The sequence below is a fragment of the Gilbertella persicaria genome, assembly GCF_025201335.1.
Source record: "Gilbertella persicaria strain CBS 190.32 chromosome Unknown B0P05scaffold_15, whole genome shotgun sequence".
NCBI classification, from domain to species: domain Eukaryota; kingdom Fungi; phylum Mucoromycota; class Mucoromycetes; order Mucorales; family Choanephoraceae; genus Gilbertella; species Gilbertella persicaria.
The window spans coordinates 478,182-499,467 of record NW_026251976.1 but is presented as its reverse complement, the minus strand read 5'-3'; the positions used below and the strand labels follow the sequence as shown (position 1 = coordinate 499,467).

The following is a 21,286-nucleotide window of genomic DNA, read 5'->3' as shown; positions in this document are numbered from 1 at the left end:
GCTTTTTGCAATGTATCATGGTATATATACATGTATCAAAGACACCCACTATTTTTTACTTGTATCGTTTATTTTGGTTTTTAGTGTCTGCTTTGTACTTGTTTGTGTCACCAAAATAAAACATATGTTTACATCATGTCATCTTTTCTTCATCACTAAACTGATAAGTAAAAATACCGTCTAGAACTAGTCCATGATTTATTCACTTAGAAAGAAAAAGAAGCAATCAGTATGAGTTTTATAGTGAGCAAAAAAAAAGCGATGAATTTTTCAGGGTCTATTTTCAGGGAAAAGTAAGCAACTGTCCCAGGGATTTAAAATGTGGTAATCGTATGCATAATGCACGGATCAACTGAGATATTTTTTGTGCTCAAGATAAAAAAAAAAAAAAAAAAAAGACAATAGTTAGTTCATCTTTAGGCACCAGTAATCAATACTTTCAGTTTGTGTGTAAAATAGCTTTCTTTCTTTTTCTTTCTTTCTTTTTTAAACAGCTAAACTCTTCTTTGCTCTTTTGGCTATTGACATTTTCATATGAATAAGAAAGTTTGTTATTGTTTCAGGATGATCTTCTCATGGAAAGAAAAAAAGGAAACTGGGAATGATTATAATTCAAAGTCCTCTATTATGAAATACATTCCACATTGATTTATATGATAAGTAAACTTCCCTTATCTTCAAGGGCAAAGAATAATGAATTACTCAATAGAAACACAGAGGATAAGCACATAGCAAAAGAGAAAGAAAATAAGCAAAAGGGAACGCTTTTCTGACAAGTAGGGTGTTCATCGCATGTTTTATGCAAGTAAATAAGTTTATGTAACACAAGATTGGGCGTCCTCTCTCTATCAAAAGAAAACAAAAAACCAAGGAAAGGAAGGTCAAGGAAAGGAAAAGAAAAAAAATTACTTATAAAAAAGCACGCAGCACTCTTTTTTATTTCTTTATCTTTTCTTTCTGTTTCTTTATTTTCTCTACTCTGGTCTCTTATGGTCTCTCTCTCTTTTTGGTTTGTACCTTATCTACTTCAAGAACGCGTCTACTGACATCTCTGCTTTCTCTGAAGTTTTCTCTTTACTTGTTTCGTTTTCTTTGCTTGGTTTTCTTTGCTTGGTTCTTTCTACTTGGTTTTAAGCAGCTACGTATTGAGGATATACTAGTTATCTGTAGTCTAACAATGGTATGGAGTAGGTGTGGTTGCGGTAGACACTACACTGGCGAAAGCTGGTGTAGATGTTTCTTGTTGTCTTTGTCTCTGCTTGGCTCTCTTTGCTTGGTTCTTTCTACTTGGTTTTAAGCAGCTACGTATTGAGGATATACTAGTTATCTGTAGTCTAACAATGGTATGGAGTAGGTGTGGTTGCGGTAGACACTACACTGGCGAAAGCTGGTGTAGATGTTTCTTGTTGTCTCTGTCTCTGGTTTGTTTTCTGGCAAGTACCTTATCTATTTCAAAAACGCGTTTGCTGATGTTTCTGCTTTCTCTAGGTTTTTCTCTCTATTTGTTTGGTTTTGTCTACTGGTGTCTCTCTCTCCATGGCTTTCAGTGTTCGATCCTAATTGTTGGCCTGTTATAGCCGATGATTTACTTTCCTATCTTACTGCCCCGAGAGTAAGATAGAGGGTATATAGGCGTTGATCTGCAGCGGGATGAAGGGTAGTCGTTGGGAGTTATTGACGGTTTCTTATAACTATCTGGCATTCCCTAGTGTATCGCAAGCCTGAAAAGGTATCAAGGAAGGAAGTGAAGGAGTACAAGTCAGTTGCCTTCACGCGGCTACTCCTGTGAGTAACTTCTCTATGAAGTGAAACTAAAGACTGACGCCATTTATTTTTTTTTTTGAAATAAATACATGTATAAAATAAAATAAAAAAAGTAAAGTCCTCCATACTTTCATACCATTGTCTTGTCTTATAATAGTAGTGTCTTTCGCATGCAAATGAATATTCTGCTTCAAAAGATTTGTGTAAGGCAATAGAGAATGAAGTTGTTTTTGACATGTTTGATTGAAATCATACAGATTAGTGCTGGCACGACAAAACTATCATGAGGAAATCAATTTGTACTCACTTAGCCTTGATAGAAAAGAAAAAGAAATAGTCTTCAAAGCAGAGAGTATCTAATACCAGACATTTATTATTGGTTATATCCAAAACTGTGTGTGTATTTTTTTCTTGACTTGAAAGGTGTCAAATGCTATAGTCTGACTTACTTTTCAATGTTATGCACATCGTTTGATACTAGGATGAGTACTCGCTCACTAATCGATGTCAACTGAAAAGGGTCTCTTCTACATCCTTCACAATATACAGCAGACTTTGAATGCTGATTTGAAGACAATGCTTAAAAAAAAAGAAAGAGAACGTTTGCTCATGAAAGCGTCATAACTCATTAAATCTGGTACAGATGACTACATGTTGCCATCTGTTCACAGCTCTAATTTGATTGCTTGCTTTATCTATAGTCAAGATACATACACCTCAAAAGCTACAATCTTACGTCTAATTATGCTGTTATTGTCTTATTGCTAAAATGTCTCAAATTAAATAGAAAATCTTATGCATCAACCTGTCAATCACACTGAGTTGATTGAATATTGATTGGCTCATCTAAAGCAGATCCTTGTACAGCAGTAGCTAGTGATTTATCTGAACCAATTGTACTATCTAAGGTTCCTTTATGGAACAAGGATCTCTGCAGAGCATGCTGAACCCTTATACAAGCAATCATCTAAAGATATGACTCAATAAACCGAATTATTTGTTTGATTTTAATTTTCTCGCTCTTATTTGGACATTAGTAGAGTAGCAAGGAATATCATGGATGAATTAGAATGAATATGGATGAGTATGGGCTGACATAGATGAATACGTGTTATAATGAGTGGCCATGGATGACCATGGATGACTATGGATGACTATGGATGACTATGGATGGGCAGAATAATAGAAGAATTGTATATGTTTTGGCTTTTTGAAATTAATTCGCTCCTTAGCATAATAGTCTTGTGAAAAAAATTCTTTGTTAGTTTCTTGTACCCCTTTTCTTTGACAATGTATGCAAATTTTATACAGTTTTATGTAGATTTATGTTAATGTTTCGACAACATTTTTTATTTTTATATTGTTTTTTATCGCAATTTCTTTTTATATTTAATCTCTTTAAAGTTAAAGGCACTACAGCAGAAGCAATGGAAGATCCTGGCTAAACCTTTACTCAAATATCGAAGAAAAATACAATCGCTTACGCTGTGACGAGAATGTATTTTTTTTTTTTTCAGATCTAAAAGTAGTTATCTTCCAGAAATGTATTTCGGTTGGCACAAATAACATACTTGCACACTGTTGTTAATTTTTTGAAACTCACACTTAAAGTTTGCTAGTTTATTGATTTTGTAGAAAAGATCCTTTTGAACACATGGTCCAATGTGGCCTTCGACTGTTCAGACTCGATCAATTTATAGAAATGAATGGCTTTACTCAGCTAAAAAAAAACACCTTAAGAGAATAGGGGCAAAAAAGGAATGGAGAGAAGAGCGTTGATCTAATGGTGTGTCTGGGCGTGAATTTGTAACCAGAGAAGAAATAGATTGTTTGTGGTAGCATGTTACATAGAGGTGATTTGGGATAGAAGCAAATGTATAGAGGTCCATCTGGTACTCCAATAAATTACAAAGCGAATGTTTTTGAGTATTGTTGTGAGAAAAACAACTTACGAATTTCTGAAAGGCAAAGAGCTTGGTCAAGGACACTTTTGCGTTCTCTAAAGCCACCTTGGGCAGTGTCTAAGGACGATACTTGGCCTTGGAGAAGTGCTTTGATGCATTTTTCGATTGTCTTTTCCGGAGATAGTAGTCAGACTAATTAGTCAGTAGCTGACTGGGTCAGTCGAGTTGCCCTTCTCATGAATTGGGACTATTTGTACGGCTCGTCAATAATGAGGCGTGTATGGTCAACACCAGCACAGATCAAAAATACGAAAAATTAAGGGACCACTATAATTTTCGATATGTCTACAGGAAGCAGAGGTAGAGCTATAAAAGATCGCGGCAATAGCCGTAGATGTCAGAAACTTCTCATGAATGCAAGAAAATACATATGTATTTTCAAACTCCGTTAACATTCATACCGACTTACAAGTATGCCACTTATGTACTTAAAAAAACAAAAACCACTATAAAACAAAACAAGAATATTTTTTGTAATGACAAAAAATAAAAAAGCAGAAGATTTCATATTTTCTGCTTAAAATTAGAAAAAAAGCCAACTTTTCAATTTTTCTGCCTTAAATAAATAAACGAGTCTACCGGATGATGGATTTACTGTTTTAGTTTAAAAGAAGAGATCAATGATCGGTAGACTTGTTTTTTATTTTAAAGCAGAAAAATTGAAAAACAAGCTTTTTTCAAAATTTCAAGCAGAAAATATGAAATCTTTTACTTTTTTATTTTTTTGTCATTGCAGAAAATATTTTTGATTTATTTTACAATAGTGGTTTTAATTCTAAAATAGCGGTTCTTATTGCTTTTCAAAAAATATTTTTTTGAGTACGCAAATGGCATACTTGTAATTTCGGCATAAATGTCAATATTTTTATGATTTCTGAAAATGCCTTTTTTTTTTTTTTTTTTTTTTTTTTTTTTTTTTTATATATATATAGGTAAGTCCATCACACTGACCACGAAGGCCTGAGATATACAAGTTCTTTTATAATTTTCTCCATCGCTCTAGTTACTTTTTTGTAGAGTTGTCATTACAGCGTAAGCGACGGAAAGATCTCCCATTGCATGCAGAAATCTTCCATGGAAGAAAAATGCAATCACTGATGCTGTGATGTATGGTGGCTATGGTTGCTATTGGTACTACGGTTGCTATGGCTGTCGTAATCATTCTGCTGCAACAGGAAACTTGGTCAAAAATTGATGGTTAAAAGTATTCAAGACAGAGCTCAAATTGTTGGAATTGTCGTTTGGGAAGTAAAGACGCCATAGTGGCCAAAAATTCTCTGAAATTGTGATATCAGAAAATATTATATTAAATGAAGTAAATATTTTAATAGCATTATACAGAGTCTATAAATTTAGAAATATTATCTGATATCATAAAAGTTATATAAATCCATAGATTGGGTTTTATGAATTCATATAATGGTTATAATATCAGAAACATGTATATTATCTCAGATAAAATATGTTATTTTATAAATAGCTATCTAAAAGCATATATCATCTATAATATTAGAAAACTTGTGTAAATTTAAATAAGCTATATCTGTTTTTAATATAATATTATATGGCATCGCATAAATCATTTCTTGTATTATAAAACTATATCTGTGGGGTAGAAGTTACTATTTTATATAAGATAGTTCTTGGCCACTGTGCTACTTGACACATATCAGTTTAATATAATTCGTTATAGATTGCATCCGCCTCTTGAGTGCCTTTCAATAAAAGATCTTCAAAAAAATACTATTTCTTGATAATCTTTTTTGATTCTGATAATAATTTTTTGATTTTGACAATAATTTTGTATAAGCTTATTACGTTCATGAAATTCCTGATATTCACAGGAAAAAAGAACGTTGGGGTTGAAACACAGAACCATCTTTCTACAGGAAATCTATCATTAGTTATGCTCTTGTGATAATTAAAGTAATCACTTATACAAAAAAAACATCGTTAGATATGCTCAAAGTTGCTCTCCTTAGTCTCAGAAGGGCTATGTATTATACTAAGTATTACTCGTGCGTAATTTGCGCATCTGATGGTCTATAGATGATCACCCGCTTACTAAGCAATATTCATTGAAATGGGCCTCTTTTGTACTGATTATAGTGTACAATGAGCTCTAAATGCAGATTTGAAGGCAATGCTCAAATAAACTCGCCACTTTTATCTTAGTGGACTCGTTTTTTTTTTTTTTTTTTTTTTTTTTTTTTTTTTTTTTTGCAAGAAGTACCTAGACATAGCTTCACCTCATTTCGGTTGGATCAGACCTACATTGGTTATTCCAAAAATTTCTCGATAAACTTTTTTTCATCCACGATCTCTCGTGATCCTCCATGGGTCAAAAAAATAAATTTCAACCAAGTGCCAAACCAATGGTACTATTCGATTCCTTGGCTCAAGAAAGCATGTTTTAAATGAAAAAGCAAATCATTCTGATAACCTAGTTGTCGAGAAATGGTGTATCGAAGATTAGCTTCTTTAAGCAGTGCTTTATGCATTTTTGCTCTGGTTGTCGTAAAAATGTGCTAGCAATTGGTCTTTCAAAAGTATTTCATGTTATTTTGGTTGCCAAAGAACATGAGAAAATAGAAACACAAGCATCTAATATTGTAAGTGTGGGAGTGAATAGACATAGGACATACAAGATGGCAGCGTGCGAAGATTGAAATAGGGAAACCCCAATCCTTCATCCCGCCGCTTTCTCAAATCGAGCTTTTGCTGGGAACTGCATAAAGATGCAGTTGTATGGCTTTGATACAGTAACAAAAGTTGTAGATCTTTGCTTTCTGAGCTGATTGATGTATAGAACGTAACAACTCTGCTGCTAACATGTTGAGTAAATAGGCAAAAACAATTTCGAGGTTTTTTCATTCATATCTCCTCATTTTTATAGCACAACTAGCAAACAAACACATTCACCAAAAACTACAGTCTCTGACGCGCATCTTGAGTATTTGAGCTTGTTGATAGCTCTGTTTTTTGTCTTGTAGCGTCCAAAAGAAGATTAAAGAGTTGTCAGGGTCAATATTTTCATGACTAGTACCCTTTAGATCAGAGGCCAAAATGGCCATTTTTTGCAAGTTGTTTTTTTTGGTCGAATCGATTCTCAAGGTACCATAGATGTTGGTAGATATAATTTATAGGCACTTGGAGCATTTATACGTATATAAGCAGGCTTTATGCTACCTTTATTTGTCCAAGAAAAAGAAGACGACATGTCTTTTTTCTCGTTGAAGCATCTATTTGCCTGGTGTCTCTGTTACCAGAACAAGTAATGTATTACTAAATTGTTTATGTAAATACAAATAGTTTATCAAAAAGACACTTGATTCCCCCCCCCTCCATAAATCAAAGAAACGCCGCATTTGCTTATGAAAAAAAAATGTCAAAGTGTTGAAAACTCACTTTCACTTCACGATGCATGATACATAAAAGATAGTCTTTAGAACATACATTCAATATGGTGTATACTACCCTGTATTCACAAATCCTAATTTAATTACTCAATTTTTCTATAGTAAAAGATACATCCAGCTTAAAAGGCATAATGCCATTTGTATGATTTACTAACATAGTATCTAGAGAAAAGCCTTTCTTTGGCTTTATCTATCTATACACCCATCCATTGGCTGTTTTACACCTGTCAAAAAGCTTCTTTCTAGTCTACTCCATTTTTGCGAATGCAAAAAAGAAAAGGGGCAATGAGTGCACGAAACAGCTCCACACAACTTCTTCTACCAACCTATACATAAATCCAGCTTTCTAGGTGTCATTCAATATCCAACAACCAACTTCATCATAGACATGATAACAAAGTAAAGGAAAAACCACACTTCTGTGCATCTTTCATCAAGAATAATTAGACAAGTCACCCAGCTTCGACCGATATAAGTATTTCTGGCATTTTTCCGATGAATTTTTTGTAGCCGCCATGGCATTAGAGCTGAATCCAGGTGTATGATTGGCCTTCTCTTACCTGGAAACAATTCTTAAGTAGATTAAGAACGTAATGCCCTTCTAGAGAGTCCTTTTTGGGTGCACTTTATAAATAAACCAGTATTATAGCTCCGAGAATGCTTCTCAAAAACGTCAAAAACGAACCTCAAAAATCTCTCAAGAACAAACAATCCATTGAAAGTTGGTATTAGTGAAAGTATTCGATATCATCATGCTATATCTAAAGATTTAAAGAAAGCAATATATTAGCCGTCTCAAAAAGTTGAGAAATTTATGATACTTTATCAAATCAAACACTTGGGGCATATCTCAGAACGTTATCAGAAATCTTTCTATCGAAAATATGTGTAGAAAAAGTGCCTTCGTCGCTGGTAAATCGTAATTTTCAAAAGCTCATGACTTTTGCCTTAGTATACCTTGAGGATTTCTTTCAATAAAAAATTTGAGTGCTAATATTTTACTATTTTTTTTCTTGTTCTGACATGCTCTTTTCGATCAATCATAATCGCAGTCGTTTATGGCATAAACAAATCGTGCGATCACACCTACGATGGCATCATGTTGCCTCAATCAAACCGATCAAGGGTACTATCAGTCTCCGTAAAGAAAACGATCTTCATACAGCTAGCTATTATTTTGAGAATGGTATCTATCTACCTAAAGTATATTTAACTGATAGTAAACAGGTCTTCGAAAAGTAAAGCCTTATTATTTCCATTTTCGTGCGTATGCTAAAGAACGTATGTTTAATTCAACTGTCTTACAAGTCTTTTTGAATGAATATCGAGGACGATCCGAACAATACTATGTATGTTAAACAAATATGCCTGGACACTTATCGTTCCTATAGCGATTTGCTATAGAGAAAGGGCTGATTACAGTCAATCATAAAAAGACAACACCTGATACACTCTTGAAAAGACAAGATTTGATAAGTCATGTAGTGCATCGACATGAACCACCTGTCACTGATCAGCCGATACGTATTATTTATGAAGACGATCAATTGCTGGTGATCAACAAGCCTGGCAGTATACAAGTCCATCCAAGTGGGAGATATAGGCATAATACAGTATTACATATCTTAAGAAAAGAATATGGTTACGATAGACTGTTTCGTAAGTACTTGTCATGAGTATCCCGCATTCATGTCAGCCTGTAGCCTCCAATCGCTTAGACAGAATTACATCTGGCTTGATGTTAATATGTAAGAACCCAGTCATGGCCAATGATATCGGGTTACAAATGAGATCAGGCGAGATCCAAAAAGAATACATTTGTCGAGTTTCTGGTGAATTTCCAAGGTAAGACTATGATGTTATAGCAAAACGCATGACCAGGTTTAGAGAACGCATTGTGTGCCGTGAACCGATCAAGACACTCTCTTACACAGTCTCATTAAACTATGTACATCCACAAGGCAAATCTTGTGCGACTATCTTTGAGCGAGTGAGTTACAATGGCCGCACCAGTCTTGTTCGATGTAAACCACTCAGTGGTAGAACACATCAAATCAGAGTGCATTTGCGCTATCTGGGTTATCCAATTGCGAATGATCCCATTTATAGCTATGCAACCGCATGGTCAGATCGAATGTTGTTATTGTCACCATTAAAAGAGACAGAGAGTATTCTAAATACTATGGTGAAGACAGCGCCTTATGATTATATGGACGATGACCCACTCAACAAGACAGGTTTGCCTCGCTGCGATGTCTGCCAAGTGCCTATTATCCAGACAGACCCACAGCCTACCCAATTGGCTCTGTGGTTGCATGCGTACAAATATTCAGGGAAACAATGGTCGTTTGAAACGCCTCATTTACCTGCATGGGCAAACGAATCATTTACGGACGATACTGTGATCATCCCTGCTACGTTTTAATTAAATTGATGATTTATTGTCTGACAGAATCTGTAACAAGACCTCCTCCTCCTCTTTCATTAGGGTTATCTTTTAAATCCATTTGATGCTCAACAGCTGTTGCAAGTGAATCAACATCATCATATATATTTGTCTTGACCGTTTGTGGAATAGGTTCAGTAGTTACAAGTGAACGAGGGTATCTAATGGTTTATTAGCTTTGGCTCATACTTTATGAGTGCTTACCCATTAAAAGTAGAAGAAGAGGGAGCGATACCCAGCATAGTCTCGGGCGTGATAGGCATGATGGGTCTGATGGGGAAGGGGAATATGTTTTCACGAAGGTTTTTGACAGCCTTTTTGTTGGTTGATGTTTGATTCTTGAGTCTCTTTTGAGCAGGTGAATCTGCAAAACGGACCTGCAGGGGTGCTGAAGATCCTGAGATAGAATGACCATTGAACTTCTCAATAATAGCACTTGCAGATGGACGATCAACCAATCTATAAATGATAAGCGTTTGTACTCATATTGTGTTCTTTTACCTAGCGAATCCTACACCTCGACTAAGCCCAGATTGTGGATCACGCAATATACGGTTTGATACTGTTTGATATGGTTTGAATAATTCTTCCAAAGCCTCTTCATCCATTGCTAAAGGTAGATTGGAAATATAGATATTAGTTGATGTTTCATCTTGAAGACTTCTTAATTTTGAGCTAAATGATTCCTATGGTCATGTAAGCCATGCATTCAACATACTCTATAGTTTTACCTGTCCAACTCGGGCTAAAGAAGCTTGGTAACCAGCAGCATTTAGACCTTGAATGGCCAATTGGCAATGCTCTTCATTTTCATACATGGCAAATCCATACCCTTTACATTCACCCGTCTTTTGGTCAATGATAGCTTTTGAAGAGCTAATTGGACCATATCTAAGAAAAATTTATTAAAAACGCGTTTTTCATTCGAGAATACTTACACTTTACACAACTCCAAAAAGGATTCATCTGTTTCTGTGGCAGGCAAGCCACGCACATAAATATTTTGAGGATGAAACTGAGTCAAATGAGCATATTCATCCATTTGTTCTTGTCTCTTCTTCAAGTCAAAGGTCAAAGGTTGAATAAATTGTTGAGGTGGTGAACCTGAGGCGTTGAGTACAGGAGAAGATATATGTAATGGAGGAAAAGGTTGTTGGTGAGGCAATACAAAAGCAGCATGTGTAGGAGGGCTTTGTTGAAGGTGATATTGTAAGGTGGGACTAAAAGGAGGACTGGAAGGGTGCATCTGAGGTGAAGAATAGTGAAGGTGTGGGTGGAGGACGGGGGATCCGGGGTAACTTCCATAACGTGCGTTCTCAGTAGCACCTGCTGTTGGTGCAGTGGAATAATATTGTACAGAGAATTGAGGACTTACAGGATACACATAGGCATAGGTTGCAGTATTAGGGTCGTTGGGGTCATAAATAACTTGAGGAGGAACATCCACAAAAGTAGCATAGGGTGGATATGTAGGTGAGTTAGGGGTCATGAATGCCTGTTGTTGTGGCTGTGTGGGTGGTAATTGATTTTTTCGCCCAGTATTGCCGTTAGCTCTTTCTTTTCTATCAGTCATAGTTTCAGGCAGAAGAAGAAAGAAAAAGAAAACTTAAAAACACTTTTTTTTTGCTTATATTGGCAAAAACGGTTTAAATCCCGTTAGCGAATCATAGTAGATGAAACAAACTTAAACAAGCTTTTGGTAATGCCAAAACAATCATTGAGACCCCCCTTTTTTTTCTGACTTGGTTTGAAAACAACAATACTATATACCTTTTTCTCCTGAACAAAATCACTCAACCTATTGAACAGTAATGCGTTAAAATTGATATTGACAGCTGTATTAAACTGACTTTTTGTATAGACAAGTTTCTTAAAGCCACGTCAAGTAATTTGAGTGGTTTACTGCAATCATTCTGATTGGCAACATAATGTTATTTAAATAAGCGGCATTATTAATCATACTCTTTTTTCTCTCTCTCTTTTTTTTTTATTGACAAGTCATTATGCACTCGTCAAAGTTATTATTGTATACGCTTGGCTTATCATTAGCCGTTTTGCCTACATTACAACAAGCAAAAGGACCTCAACATCCTTTACAAGAACCAGTACCTGTCAAATTTGTCGAAACTGTGCTGCAGAATAACGAACCAAAGGATTATTGCAACGTAAGTCGAGGTCTGTTGGTCTGTATTTACTTAATCTACTCTAGCCTCAAGGTCAAATTAGAGATACTTGTTGCGACTACCAAAGTATCGAAAGCATTCAGTCAGACGTCTTTAAAAAAGTACAAGAACTTGTTCATACGAAATTCTTTCGATATTATCGAGTAAATAACCATTCAACTCATCCTCAACGATTTCATTTAATGCTATTTATAGGCTGATCTTTGGAAAGAATGTCCTTTTTGGAATGAAGACGCTCTCTGCACCAACCGTGATTGTTCCGTAGCTACAACAGATGAAGTAAGAAAAAAATACCCTGATTTTTTTTTCTAAACTCCTTCTTTTTTTTTTTTAGAACGTTTTGCCCATTGATTGGAGAAAAGATGCATTGAGCAAAATTCAATTATCACCCAAAGGATCGGTAAGAGAAAAAAGAAATGTGCCCATGTGTAACTGACACAAGACAAAGCTGTTTCAACCATTTAAACAATGTTCTTATAAAGACCAAGACTTTTGTCTTGTAGACGATCGATTAGACTCTGATAGTAAGTATTGACACAAAGGCTTGTCACTCATGTATGACAGGCATTGTATATATTGATTTGGCCGAGAATCCTGAAAGATTTACGGGCTATGCTGGACCTTCTTCAGCTAGAGTCTGGAGAGCAATTTATGAAGAAAATTGTTTTGATATCGTACACCAAATGACTGAAGGCTGTGAGACATGCAACAACATTATGAACCTGGGACAAAAGACACCTAAACTATCTCCCAAATCGCCTGTGTCTCCTTTTGCTCATGTTCCTGGTAAAAAAGCTGAATTACAGCAGTTCCTGAACAATTTAGCTGAGGAAGCAGATGGTGGTCTTGAAAGCAATGCTGAAGTATGTTTAGAAAAGCGAGTCTATTATCGTCTGATTTCGGGTCTTCATTCTTCTATTTCTATTCATATCTGTGATGAATGGTTTAATAGAGAAACCGGTGTTTGGGTAAGAGGAAAATTGCAAATGCTTTATTCTTGACACATTTACTCTAGGGTCCTAACTTGGATTGCTTTGTTAACCGTATTGGTTCGCATCCTGAACGTCTTCAAAATGTCTATTTCACTTATGCTCTTCTTTTAAGAGCTGTCAAGAAGATTGGTCCTTACTTGGATAAATACGAATACCGTACAGGAAGTACAACAGAAGATGAAAAGACTCGTTGGATGGTACAAGACTTGATCAAGAGCACTGAGGCTTGCCCATCTACATTTGATGAAAAGTCCATGTTTAATGGTCCTGATGCTGTCTTGCTTAAGCAAGAATTCAGGGACCATTTTAGAAATGTGTCCAAGATTATGGACTGTGTTGGTTGTGAAAAATGCAGATTATGGGGCAAAATTCAGACTGTGGGTCTAGGCACTGCCTTAAAGGTGCTATTTTCTTATGAAGACAATTCACTCGAGTAAAGTATTTTTGTCATGTAGATCATTCAACTAACCCCTCATTTAGCCCTGTTCAAAACCCTGATCTTTTTGAAAGAGGTGAAATTGTTGCTCTCTTCAACACATTCAACCGACTTTCTGAAAGTGTTCAAGGTATCAAGACATTTAGACAGATGTACAAGGAAAAAATGACACCCAAGGTAACCTTGTTTTGTATGAATGGCTTTGTTCTAACTCGATTGTAGGAACAACACAAGATGATTCAGTATTTGAGACAGACTTTGATGAAACTCGTTAAACAACTCAGGAGTTGGCAAATACCCATTCCCTCTTTTATTGAAACTCTTGTTAAATAAACTTGATTAAACGAGGAAGAATTGAATCAATTCTTGCTAATCCTGATTCAGTAGGCCTAATGCCACCTTGAGACCATTCATGTAATAGTTCTTTTGGTATATAATGTTCCATATCTTTTGTCAGACTTGATTCATCTATTAGAAAACCTGCTTTAACAAACAAGGCGAGAGCCTCTTGGTCTAGAAACTGATTGAATTAGTTAAGTCACTAATAAAAAAAATAGGAAAATCATTTACATCATCTAGATTTTTTCCATTCGTCATAGACATAAATCTTGATCTTGGTATACCCATGCGTGTGCGCATACCAAATACAATAAGTTCCTAATATAGAAAATAAGAAGAAGTGGTGAAATAAGCAACATACCTCCATCATGTCTTGTGATGAAATAGGCTGACATTTACGAATGCCTTCACCCTCTGCTTCACACAAGGCCATGTATTTTTCGGGATGAAATTCCTGTAGAGACATATAAGCATATACATACCAAGCGTTTATCCCACTTACACCAAACGTACGAATACGTTGTTGATTGTCTGTCAATCTTCCATGTGCACCTGGACCTATACCTGACATGGATTGACGTCAAAATCAACTCAGACAACCACTCACCTAAAAAGTCCATGCCCTGCCAATAGGCAAAGTTATGCCTACTGATTGCCTTCTGAGTTCTTGCGTAACTCGATACTTCGTAATGTGCAAAGCCATGTTCTTGAGCCATATTGACAGTTTCTTCATACATGTCAGCTGCTTTATCTGAATTAGGCATAGTTGGGACAAGTCGCTTTAGTGTCTGTTTATGCAGACTAGATAGATTCATGAGTGTGTTTTATCGAACCAAGTCTTGTACATACGGTGTGCTTTTCTCAAGCGAAAGTTGATACATAGATAGATGATCACCAGCTATGTCCAGTGCTTGCTACACATAAGCGATAAATATTTGAATGAAACAACTCGTCAAGTTTACTTTTAATTCTTTTCTCCAAGCTAATAAAGTGAATATAATTTCAAACTAACTTGATGTACCTTCTAGTGTTTGTCCAGGCCGAGCATAAATCAAATCGAAGCTGACTCTTTCTTTAGTAAAGACATCTTTAGCCATCAACAATGCATCCAATGCTTCTTTTCCTGAATGATCTCGTCCCAATATCTTTAAATCGTTAGAGTCAAATGATTGAATGCCAAGTGATAAGCGGTTGATCCCCACATCTCGAAACGCCCTTAATTTCGTCATTTCGACAGACTATTGAAATAAATTAAATAAAGTAAAATTGAGATGAATTACCGTCGGATTAAACTCTGCAGTGATTTCCGTGTCATGACCAATATGAACGAATCGTTGAATTGTTTCTAAAAGCGTCGCCATGACAGAGGGCTGATCATGGTCAATTTTTGTCTTTTATCGTACGATACAATACCTTGGCTAAACCTAACAAAGCTATTGTATGAATAAAAGCGTATTTCATTAATACTTTACTTGGTGTTCCTCCCCCAAAATAAACAGAGTGAAGTCTTCGGTGTTGCAATTGGTATTTCGGTTGGTTCAAGTACCAGTTAAGTTCAGTGGCCATAGCTTTGGCAAGACGGTCATAAGGTGGGTCTTTTGGGTTGACATATTTATTGAAGTTACAATAAGTACATTTGCTATTGAAAATAAGAACAGACATTTACTAAGCAATATTTACCTTTGACAATAAGGCCAGTGAATATAGATAGAAAAAGAGGATTGATTTGTTCTTAATACATTAGATAATCGCATATTTCAAAGTAGAAAAAAAAATGATAATTTTTACGTGTGTGACAAGCGTCACTTTTTTTTTTTCTTTGTCTCTCTCCTTAAAAGTGATTTAATTGCAGAAAACAGTAAGGTGATTCTCAGAGTACGCGATTATCGGAGTTGCACCGTCATCCATTCGCATGAAGACTGTATGGTAACATTTTTTTTTTTAAAAAAAAAAGAGATCCTATCTTCTAAGCTTGTTTTCAGGGCAATTAGAACGTTTTCGAACGTGTGCAAATCAAATGATAGAATGACCCAAAGAAAAACCAATCATTCATTGTTCCAAGGATATTGAAAGCATGGTAGAAAAAGGAAAGTCCCTCAAACGAAGCTGCCATTCAGGGACTTGAGTTTGTGTCCAATGATACTCCTCTCATTGGCATTTGTCCCTATATAGCTGCTGTATTGGGCTACTGTCTGCTTCTGAAAGCCCATTTTGTTGGCTCTTTTGTATTACTTGCAAACTGAAAGGATATAAAAATTACTCTTTATGGTGAAAGCACGAGCAGGGCGATTCATTCAACTTTGTTTAGTGTATCATTACCTTATTTATTCACATGGAATAGATGTTTTATATGACAGTAAGACTAGATAAGCCTAAAGAGAGTATTTGATGTAATAAAAAAAATCCTTTAGAATGATCTATGATTTGATATGTACAAAAAACGAGAGAAAACAAGAAAATCTTGGTTGTCAAAAATCTATATTGACAAAGGAGTATAATGCGGTTGGTTAAGTCATAATATCGATAAATCAAATAGCTTTTAGGGTATCGAGAACTCAAATCGTTTGCTGTCCTCCTACTTACCATGATTTCTTGGCGCTAGGCTGTTGTTGATTCAACCAAGTCAATAAAAGCTGCCAATAAGTTTTTTTTTCTCTTTGAAACTGGAAATCATAATTACGAAGTGGACATGATCATTTTTGAGCATGCTTTTTGGAGAATGACAATCATCTTGCCCAAATTATCATTTATTTTTGGCTTAGCGACATTTTTTTTTTTTTTTTTTTTTTTTTTTTTTTTACAAAGTGACAATATCTACCAGCCGCACTGTATCAAAGAAAAAAAAAGGAGAAGACATAGAGGGGAAATAAATATAGATTTCTTTAGAAGATCAATGCCAGTACTGATCTACTTAAGGGATATATAAAACTAAAAAGGAATACTATTTAGCTTGTAATAAAAAAAAAATTGCTTGCATAGAGGGAATTAGAATATCTAATATTGAATCGTTACAGATTTCTTGAGAAGATCAATGCCAGTATTGACCTATACTACAGGTATAAGAAACTAAACAAGAATATCATTTAACTTACGTTCAAAAAAAAAAAAAGGGAACTTGTGCTTGCATAAAAGAGTTCAAAATAACATTGTAGGTTTCTTTAGAAGATCAATGCCAGTATTGATCTACATGAAGGATTTAAGAAACTAAACAGAAATACGATTTAGCTTACGTTCAGAAGAAGGGTCTTGTGCTTGCATAAAGGAATTTAAAATATCTAATGTTGGGTCATAATTGGTTTCTTCTGGTTGTTGCTGTGGCTGAATCACAGAAGAAGAAGAACTACCGATTGGGGTTCTTAAAGCAGGAATGGAACTAACAATATGATCAAATGTGTTGTAAAAGACATGTTCTGTTCCAAAGGGTGAAGTCATATTGAAAGACGGATTTATCAGCATGTCGCTATTGTTTTCATTGTTGAATGCCAATGATAATGGGTCACTAATCGTAAGGCTGTTGTGTCTAGACACTGCAGGCGATATCATTTCAGGTTGTATTTGAGCAGAAATGAAGTTGGAAGATGTAGAAGAGGTTGAAACAGATTGGACACTATCGTATCTTTGATGATAAAACTGCCTTTGTGCCATCGAGGGTTGTTCTGTCGTCAGGGGTTGAAGAGTATAAGATGAGCTTTGTGTTTCAGTTGTTGTGTTTTTCTTTCTCTTCTTGTTTACATTAGATTGAACAAGGGGAGGAGACAATAGCTGTTGAGGTGAATCCATGGGCGGTGAAGCATCTTCTCTGGATCGTTTCTTGCTAATATATTCTTGTTTAGGAGATGGTGTTTCATGAGAAGCCGGCTTCACTTTGGTTGTAAGTTTTTTTGAAGTTGATTTATGAAAGCTTACTTCTTCTTGCTGTTTAGGTGATGGACTTTTGCTTTTGCGTTCTTGTTTTTTGTTTCGTTTTCTAGAAAGGCTAGCTTGTCTCATCAACTGTTCGTTTTCTTTACGTAAAGTACGTAGTTGTTCTTGGTATTCTGATTCTCTTTCTTGAGCGTTTGAGACTACACAAAAGAGTGTTATTAACCATGCTTATGAAGATAGAGATAGGTTACCAAACTCAAGAGATTTGGCGACAATCATGCTCTTGCTGGGTCTTCGAATTTGTTGCAATGCAGGCAAGACATGAGCAAGTTCTTGAAACTTAGAATTAAGTCCTTCTCTTCTTTGTCTTTCGAGGGCGTTATGAGCAGTTCTTTTTTCAATGTATGCAATATCATCACTGTTATATTTAGCGTCTGTATGCATAGTAATTAACATACCTTTCGCTTATCTGTACGTTGGAAGAAAATGAGATACCAAAAGGGTAAGCTTGGGAAACAGATGAAGTAGGCATGTTGATTTGTTGTCTTTGTTGTTTGTTGTTTAATAGTTGATTTTCATTCAGTTTTTGTTCTTTTGGCATAACTAAAGAACAAACTAGGTCTTTTTTTTTTTATTGTTATTTCTCAAGAAAATAAAATGAAGGAGAGAAAAAAGGAAAAGAAAAAATTTAAAAAAAAAAATAAGGCCTTTTTTTTATTTATTTATTTCCAAAATACCGGAGGACATGAATTAAGGGTCGACCTATTGTAGACATTGAAAAGATAAAGTTAAAACATCAAGGATTTTCAAGACAAGGATCGATCGAATTCAATTTCACATAAGGTCAACTCATTTAAGGAAAAGGTACAGCCACTTATTTACGAAATAAAATCGACATTGATTGCACATTGATTCGATCTACATAACTTGTACTTTATTTCTACCCCCCAATTGAGTATTTCACATTTCTTCTTTTATTCTCTTTTTATTCCCCCCCCCCATAATGATCAAACTGTCATAAACTGACCTTATTGTGACACAATTGTGTAATTGTGTAGCAGCATGGCTCTATTTAGTAGAGAAATAGAACAATAATCAAACTAAGCAATGGATCCATATGTAGTTTAAATCCAATTTGGTTTATAGACAATGTCAATCAAGAACAAGGACAATTTAAAGTCTCTCTTTTGTTCAATTCATATAATCTTGTTCTAAATTGATGGCATTGTTGTTGTGTAATTCTTTGTTTATTAGGACTTGAACTTTAATAAAATAAAATTAACCTATAGCACTGAAAAGGAAATAAAGGAGAGGGCTCAGACACTTTTTCATTATGTTGGTTTCGATCGATCCCTACATGATTGCACAACACACATTTTTTTAAAAGTCAAAAATACATTGGCAGTTTACAAAATTGAAATACTAAATGCGAATGATACCATAACAATTAATCGCAATTATAAAATTAGACGATCGATAGTTAACCCAAAAAAAAAAAAAAATAAAGGGGAGAGAGAGAGAAAAAAAAAAGAATTGACTTGTGTGTGAAATACATTTCAAGTGCGCGGTAATAGTACGCTAACAAAAAAACGCGTTATGAAACACCTAGAATGATTACCATCTAAGGATAGTTGGTTTATTTAAATTAGACAAAAGGATGTTGCCAACAATGGAAAGTGGCTGGGATCTGGAAATGTATGATTCGAGGATTTCAAACTTTTACTCGATTTAGCTATTCATGCACTGACAGAATCAAACGTAAATACAATATATGTTTATTATCTATTATACCCACGTGGTAAATATTACTCCCCCCCCTTATTGTTATGTAAATGTCAATTGAATTGTCAATTTTCTTTTTATTTATACAAACAAACAAACACACACTGTATATATATATATATAATTAATTCTAATTGTTTTCTTCAGGCTTCATGGCAGGGAACAAGAGAACTTCCTTGATATTGTTGGAGTTGGTCAAGAACATGGTAAGACGATCGATACCCATACCCCAACCACCAGTAGGAGGAAGACCAAATTCGAGAGATTGACAGAAACTTTCATCGATCATTTGAGCTTCATCGTCACCAGCAGCCTTTTGGTTAGCTTGTTCGGCAAAACGTTCACGTTGATCGAAGGGATCGTTCAATTCAGTGTAAGCATTACAGACTTCCTTGGTAGCAACAAACATTTCGAAACGTTCACAGAGACCAGCACGGTCACGGTGCTTCTTGGCCAAAGGAGACATCATTTGAGGGTGACCAGTAATGAAAGTAGGACTGATACAGGTGCTTTCAAGGTATTCACCCACAAGCTTGTCCAACATACGAGCATTTGTACGAGGAGCAGAACAATCGATACCTTGCTTGATCAAAATGTCGTTCAAGAACTTGTTAGTTTCTTCAGTGTGGAGTTGATCGCCAGGGGGAAAGTGACGCCCAACTTTTCTTCCAAAGTGGTGATCATATCAATACGCTTGAAGGGAGGAGTGAAATCAATGTCCATCACAGGTCCATCAGGACCTTGAGGGTGGTATTGGATTTGGTACTTGCCAAAGAGCTTCATGACCATACTGGAAACAAGTTCTTCAGTCATATCCATCAAGTCATACATATCGGCATAAGCCATATAGAATTCACAAGTAGTGAATTCAGGGTTGTGAGTCAAATCAATACCTTCGTTACGGAATTGACGACCGATTTCATAGACACGGTCAAGACCACCAACAACCAACATCTTTAAGTAAAGCTCAGGAGCAATACGCATAAACATGTCCAACTTGAGATCATTGTGGTGAGTAACAAAAGGCTTGGCAGTAGCACCACCAGCAATGGTGTTCATCATGGGGGTTTCGACTTCAAGGAAGTTACGTTGGTCAAGGAAAGAACGAACATAGGTAATGATTTGAGAACGAACCTTGAACTTGTCACGAACAAAGTTGTTCATGATCAAATCAAGATAACGTTGACGGTATCTAAGTTCCATATCCTTAAAACCATAGTTGGCCTTGGGCAACATACGAAGACAAGGGGACAAGAGAGTGACCTTCTTGGGGAAAATGGACAATTCACCACGCTTGGTCTTACCAGGAACACCCTTGACACCAACAACATCACCACGTCTCAAAAGATCATGGATTTCAGCATAGTCTTCACCTTCATTATCTTGAAGAGAGGCCATGATTTGGATCTTAACACCTTCGCCGTGCAAGTCATAAAATCTCAACTTGGCACCAGAGGCACGCTTGTTATGGATACGACCAGCAAGTGTAATGACTTGGTCGTCAAGACGGTCACCAGCTTCAAGCTTGTTGAACTTTTCGATGAATTCGGGAAGAGACATTTCAACGTGGAACTTGTGAGGATAAGGTTCAGGATTGGGGTTTTCACGGAGCTTGTTGATAGCCTTGGAACGCATTTCAAAGTATTGCTAATATTGACAACTCTTTAATATGTGTTCTGTATCTATATATAAATAGGTACTTACGTTAGGGTTCAATTCTTCTTCGCCCTCTTCTTCACTCTTAGCCTTAACCTCCTTAGGGGGGCAGCAGCAGCCTTGGCAGCCTTCTGAGCTTCCTTAGCACGAAGCTTTTCACGTCTCTTGAACTCACTATAGAAAATGAATATCGTTTTCTTTTTTTCAGATAAATACATACGACTTGGAGATCATCTCCCCAGTAACGGGGTCCTTTTGAAGGTTCTTTTGGTCAACGTTTTCAGACATAGTTGTATAAAGAGAAGAAAGAGGTAAAGAAAAAAAATTTTGTTTTGAATAAAAATTTGACTTGCGGCTTTTCAAAAAAGGGCAGATAATCTTTTTGATCTAATTCAAAGCCGCAGTTTATTTGGATTGCATGAAAAGGCAACATTTAAGAAA

The 21,286-nt window shown here is 35.8% G+C and overlaps 7 protein-coding genes across 7 annotated transcripts; 3 read left to right on the top strand and 4 right to left on the bottom strand.

Annotated features, from left to right (window-relative positions):
• The first annotated feature begins 1,237 nt into the window (after positions 1 to 1,237).
• B0P05DRAFT_61922 (uncharacterized protein) lies at positions 1,238 to 1,624 on the top strand. The gene has a single exon (XM_051583425.1). The coding sequence runs from the start codon at positions 1,341 to 1,343 to the stop codon at positions 1,575 to 1,577; it is 237 nt and encodes a 78-aa protein (XP_051435993.1). The 5' UTR covers positions 1,238 to 1,340; the 3' UTR covers positions 1,578 to 1,624.
• A 6,546-nt stretch (positions 1,625 to 8,170) lies between these two features.
• Positions 8,171 to 9,572, top strand: B0P05DRAFT_586337 (pseudouridine synthase; the record flags this gene model as incomplete). The annotated part of the gene is made up of 5 exons (XM_051582507.1): positions 8,171 to 8,333; positions 8,375 to 8,496; positions 8,539 to 8,806; positions 8,851 to 8,992; positions 9,035 to 9,572. The coding sequence occupies 5 exons, from the start codon at positions 8,171 to 8,173 to the stop codon at positions 9,570 to 9,572; spliced, it is 1,233 nt and encodes a 410-aa protein (XP_051435992.1).
• Positions 9,573 to 9,793: 221 nt separating this feature from the next.
• B0P05DRAFT_578814 (uncharacterized protein) lies at positions 9,794 to 11,082 on the bottom strand (the record flags this gene model as incomplete). Its single annotated transcript, XM_051581884.1, has 4 exons — positions 9,794 to 10,052; positions 10,095 to 10,279; positions 10,325 to 10,484; positions 10,532 to 11,082. The coding sequence occupies 4 exons, from the start codon at positions 11,080 to 11,082 to the stop codon at positions 9,794 to 9,796; spliced, it is 1,155 nt and encodes a 384-aa protein (XP_051435991.1).
• A 514-nt stretch (positions 11,083 to 11,596) lies between these two features.
• On the top strand, positions 11,597 to 13,426 carry B0P05DRAFT_468336 (endoplasmic reticulum oxidoreductin 1; the record flags this gene model as incomplete). The annotated part of the gene is made up of 8 exons (XM_051574427.1): positions 11,597 to 11,758; positions 11,803 to 11,889; positions 11,972 to 12,055; positions 12,111 to 12,176; positions 12,225 to 12,300; positions 12,341 to 12,744; positions 12,792 to 13,201; positions 13,249 to 13,426. 8 exons carry the CDS (start codon positions 11,597 to 11,599, stop codon positions 13,424 to 13,426), a joined length of 1,467 nt encoding a protein of 488 aa, XP_051435990.1.
• An 80-nt stretch (positions 13,427 to 13,506) lies between these two features.
• On the bottom strand, positions 13,507 to 15,362 carry B0P05DRAFT_538022 (putative oxygen-independent coproporphyrinogen III oxidase). The gene is made up of 12 exons (XM_051577800.1): positions 15,224 to 15,362; positions 15,016 to 15,182; positions 14,957 to 14,967; positions 14,824 to 14,913; positions 14,565 to 14,781; positions 14,506 to 14,525; positions 14,393 to 14,457; positions 14,151 to 14,344; positions 14,046 to 14,107; positions 13,905 to 13,997; positions 13,775 to 13,861; positions 13,507 to 13,724 (listed from the first exon to the last, which is right to left on the bottom strand). Exons 1-12 carry the CDS (start codon positions 15,295 to 15,297, stop codon positions 13,530 to 13,532), a joined length of 1,275 nt encoding a protein of 424 aa, XP_051435989.1. The 5' UTR covers positions 15,298 to 15,362; the 3' UTR covers positions 13,507 to 13,529.
• A 1,203-nt stretch (positions 15,363 to 16,565) lies between these two features.
• B0P05DRAFT_61674 (uncharacterized protein) lies at positions 16,566 to 18,071 on the bottom strand. The gene is made up of 6 exons (XM_051583412.1): positions 17,866 to 18,071; positions 17,659 to 17,825; positions 17,450 to 17,607; positions 16,774 to 17,401; positions 16,636 to 16,726; positions 16,566 to 16,588 (listed from the first exon to the last, which is right to left on the bottom strand). Exons 1-5 carry the CDS (start codon positions 18,006 to 18,008, stop codon positions 16,710 to 16,712), a joined length of 1,113 nt encoding a protein of 370 aa, XP_051435988.1. The 5' UTR covers positions 18,009 to 18,071; the 3' UTR covers positions 16,566 to 16,588; positions 16,636 to 16,709.
• A 1,149-nt stretch (positions 18,072 to 19,220) lies between these two features.
• On the bottom strand, positions 19,221 to 21,168 carry B0P05DRAFT_538016 (lysyl-tRNA synthetase). Its single transcript, XM_051577799.1, has 5 exons — positions 21,066 to 21,168; positions 20,994 to 21,019; positions 20,894 to 20,964; positions 19,844 to 20,836; positions 19,221 to 19,796 (listed from the first exon to the last, which is right to left on the bottom strand). The coding sequence occupies exons 1-5, from the start codon at positions 21,131 to 21,133 to the stop codon at positions 19,320 to 19,322; spliced, it is 1,635 nt and encodes a 544-aa protein (XP_051435987.1). The 5' UTR covers positions 21,134 to 21,168; the 3' UTR covers positions 19,221 to 19,319.
• Between the last annotated feature and the right edge of the window lie 118 nt (positions 21,169 to 21,286).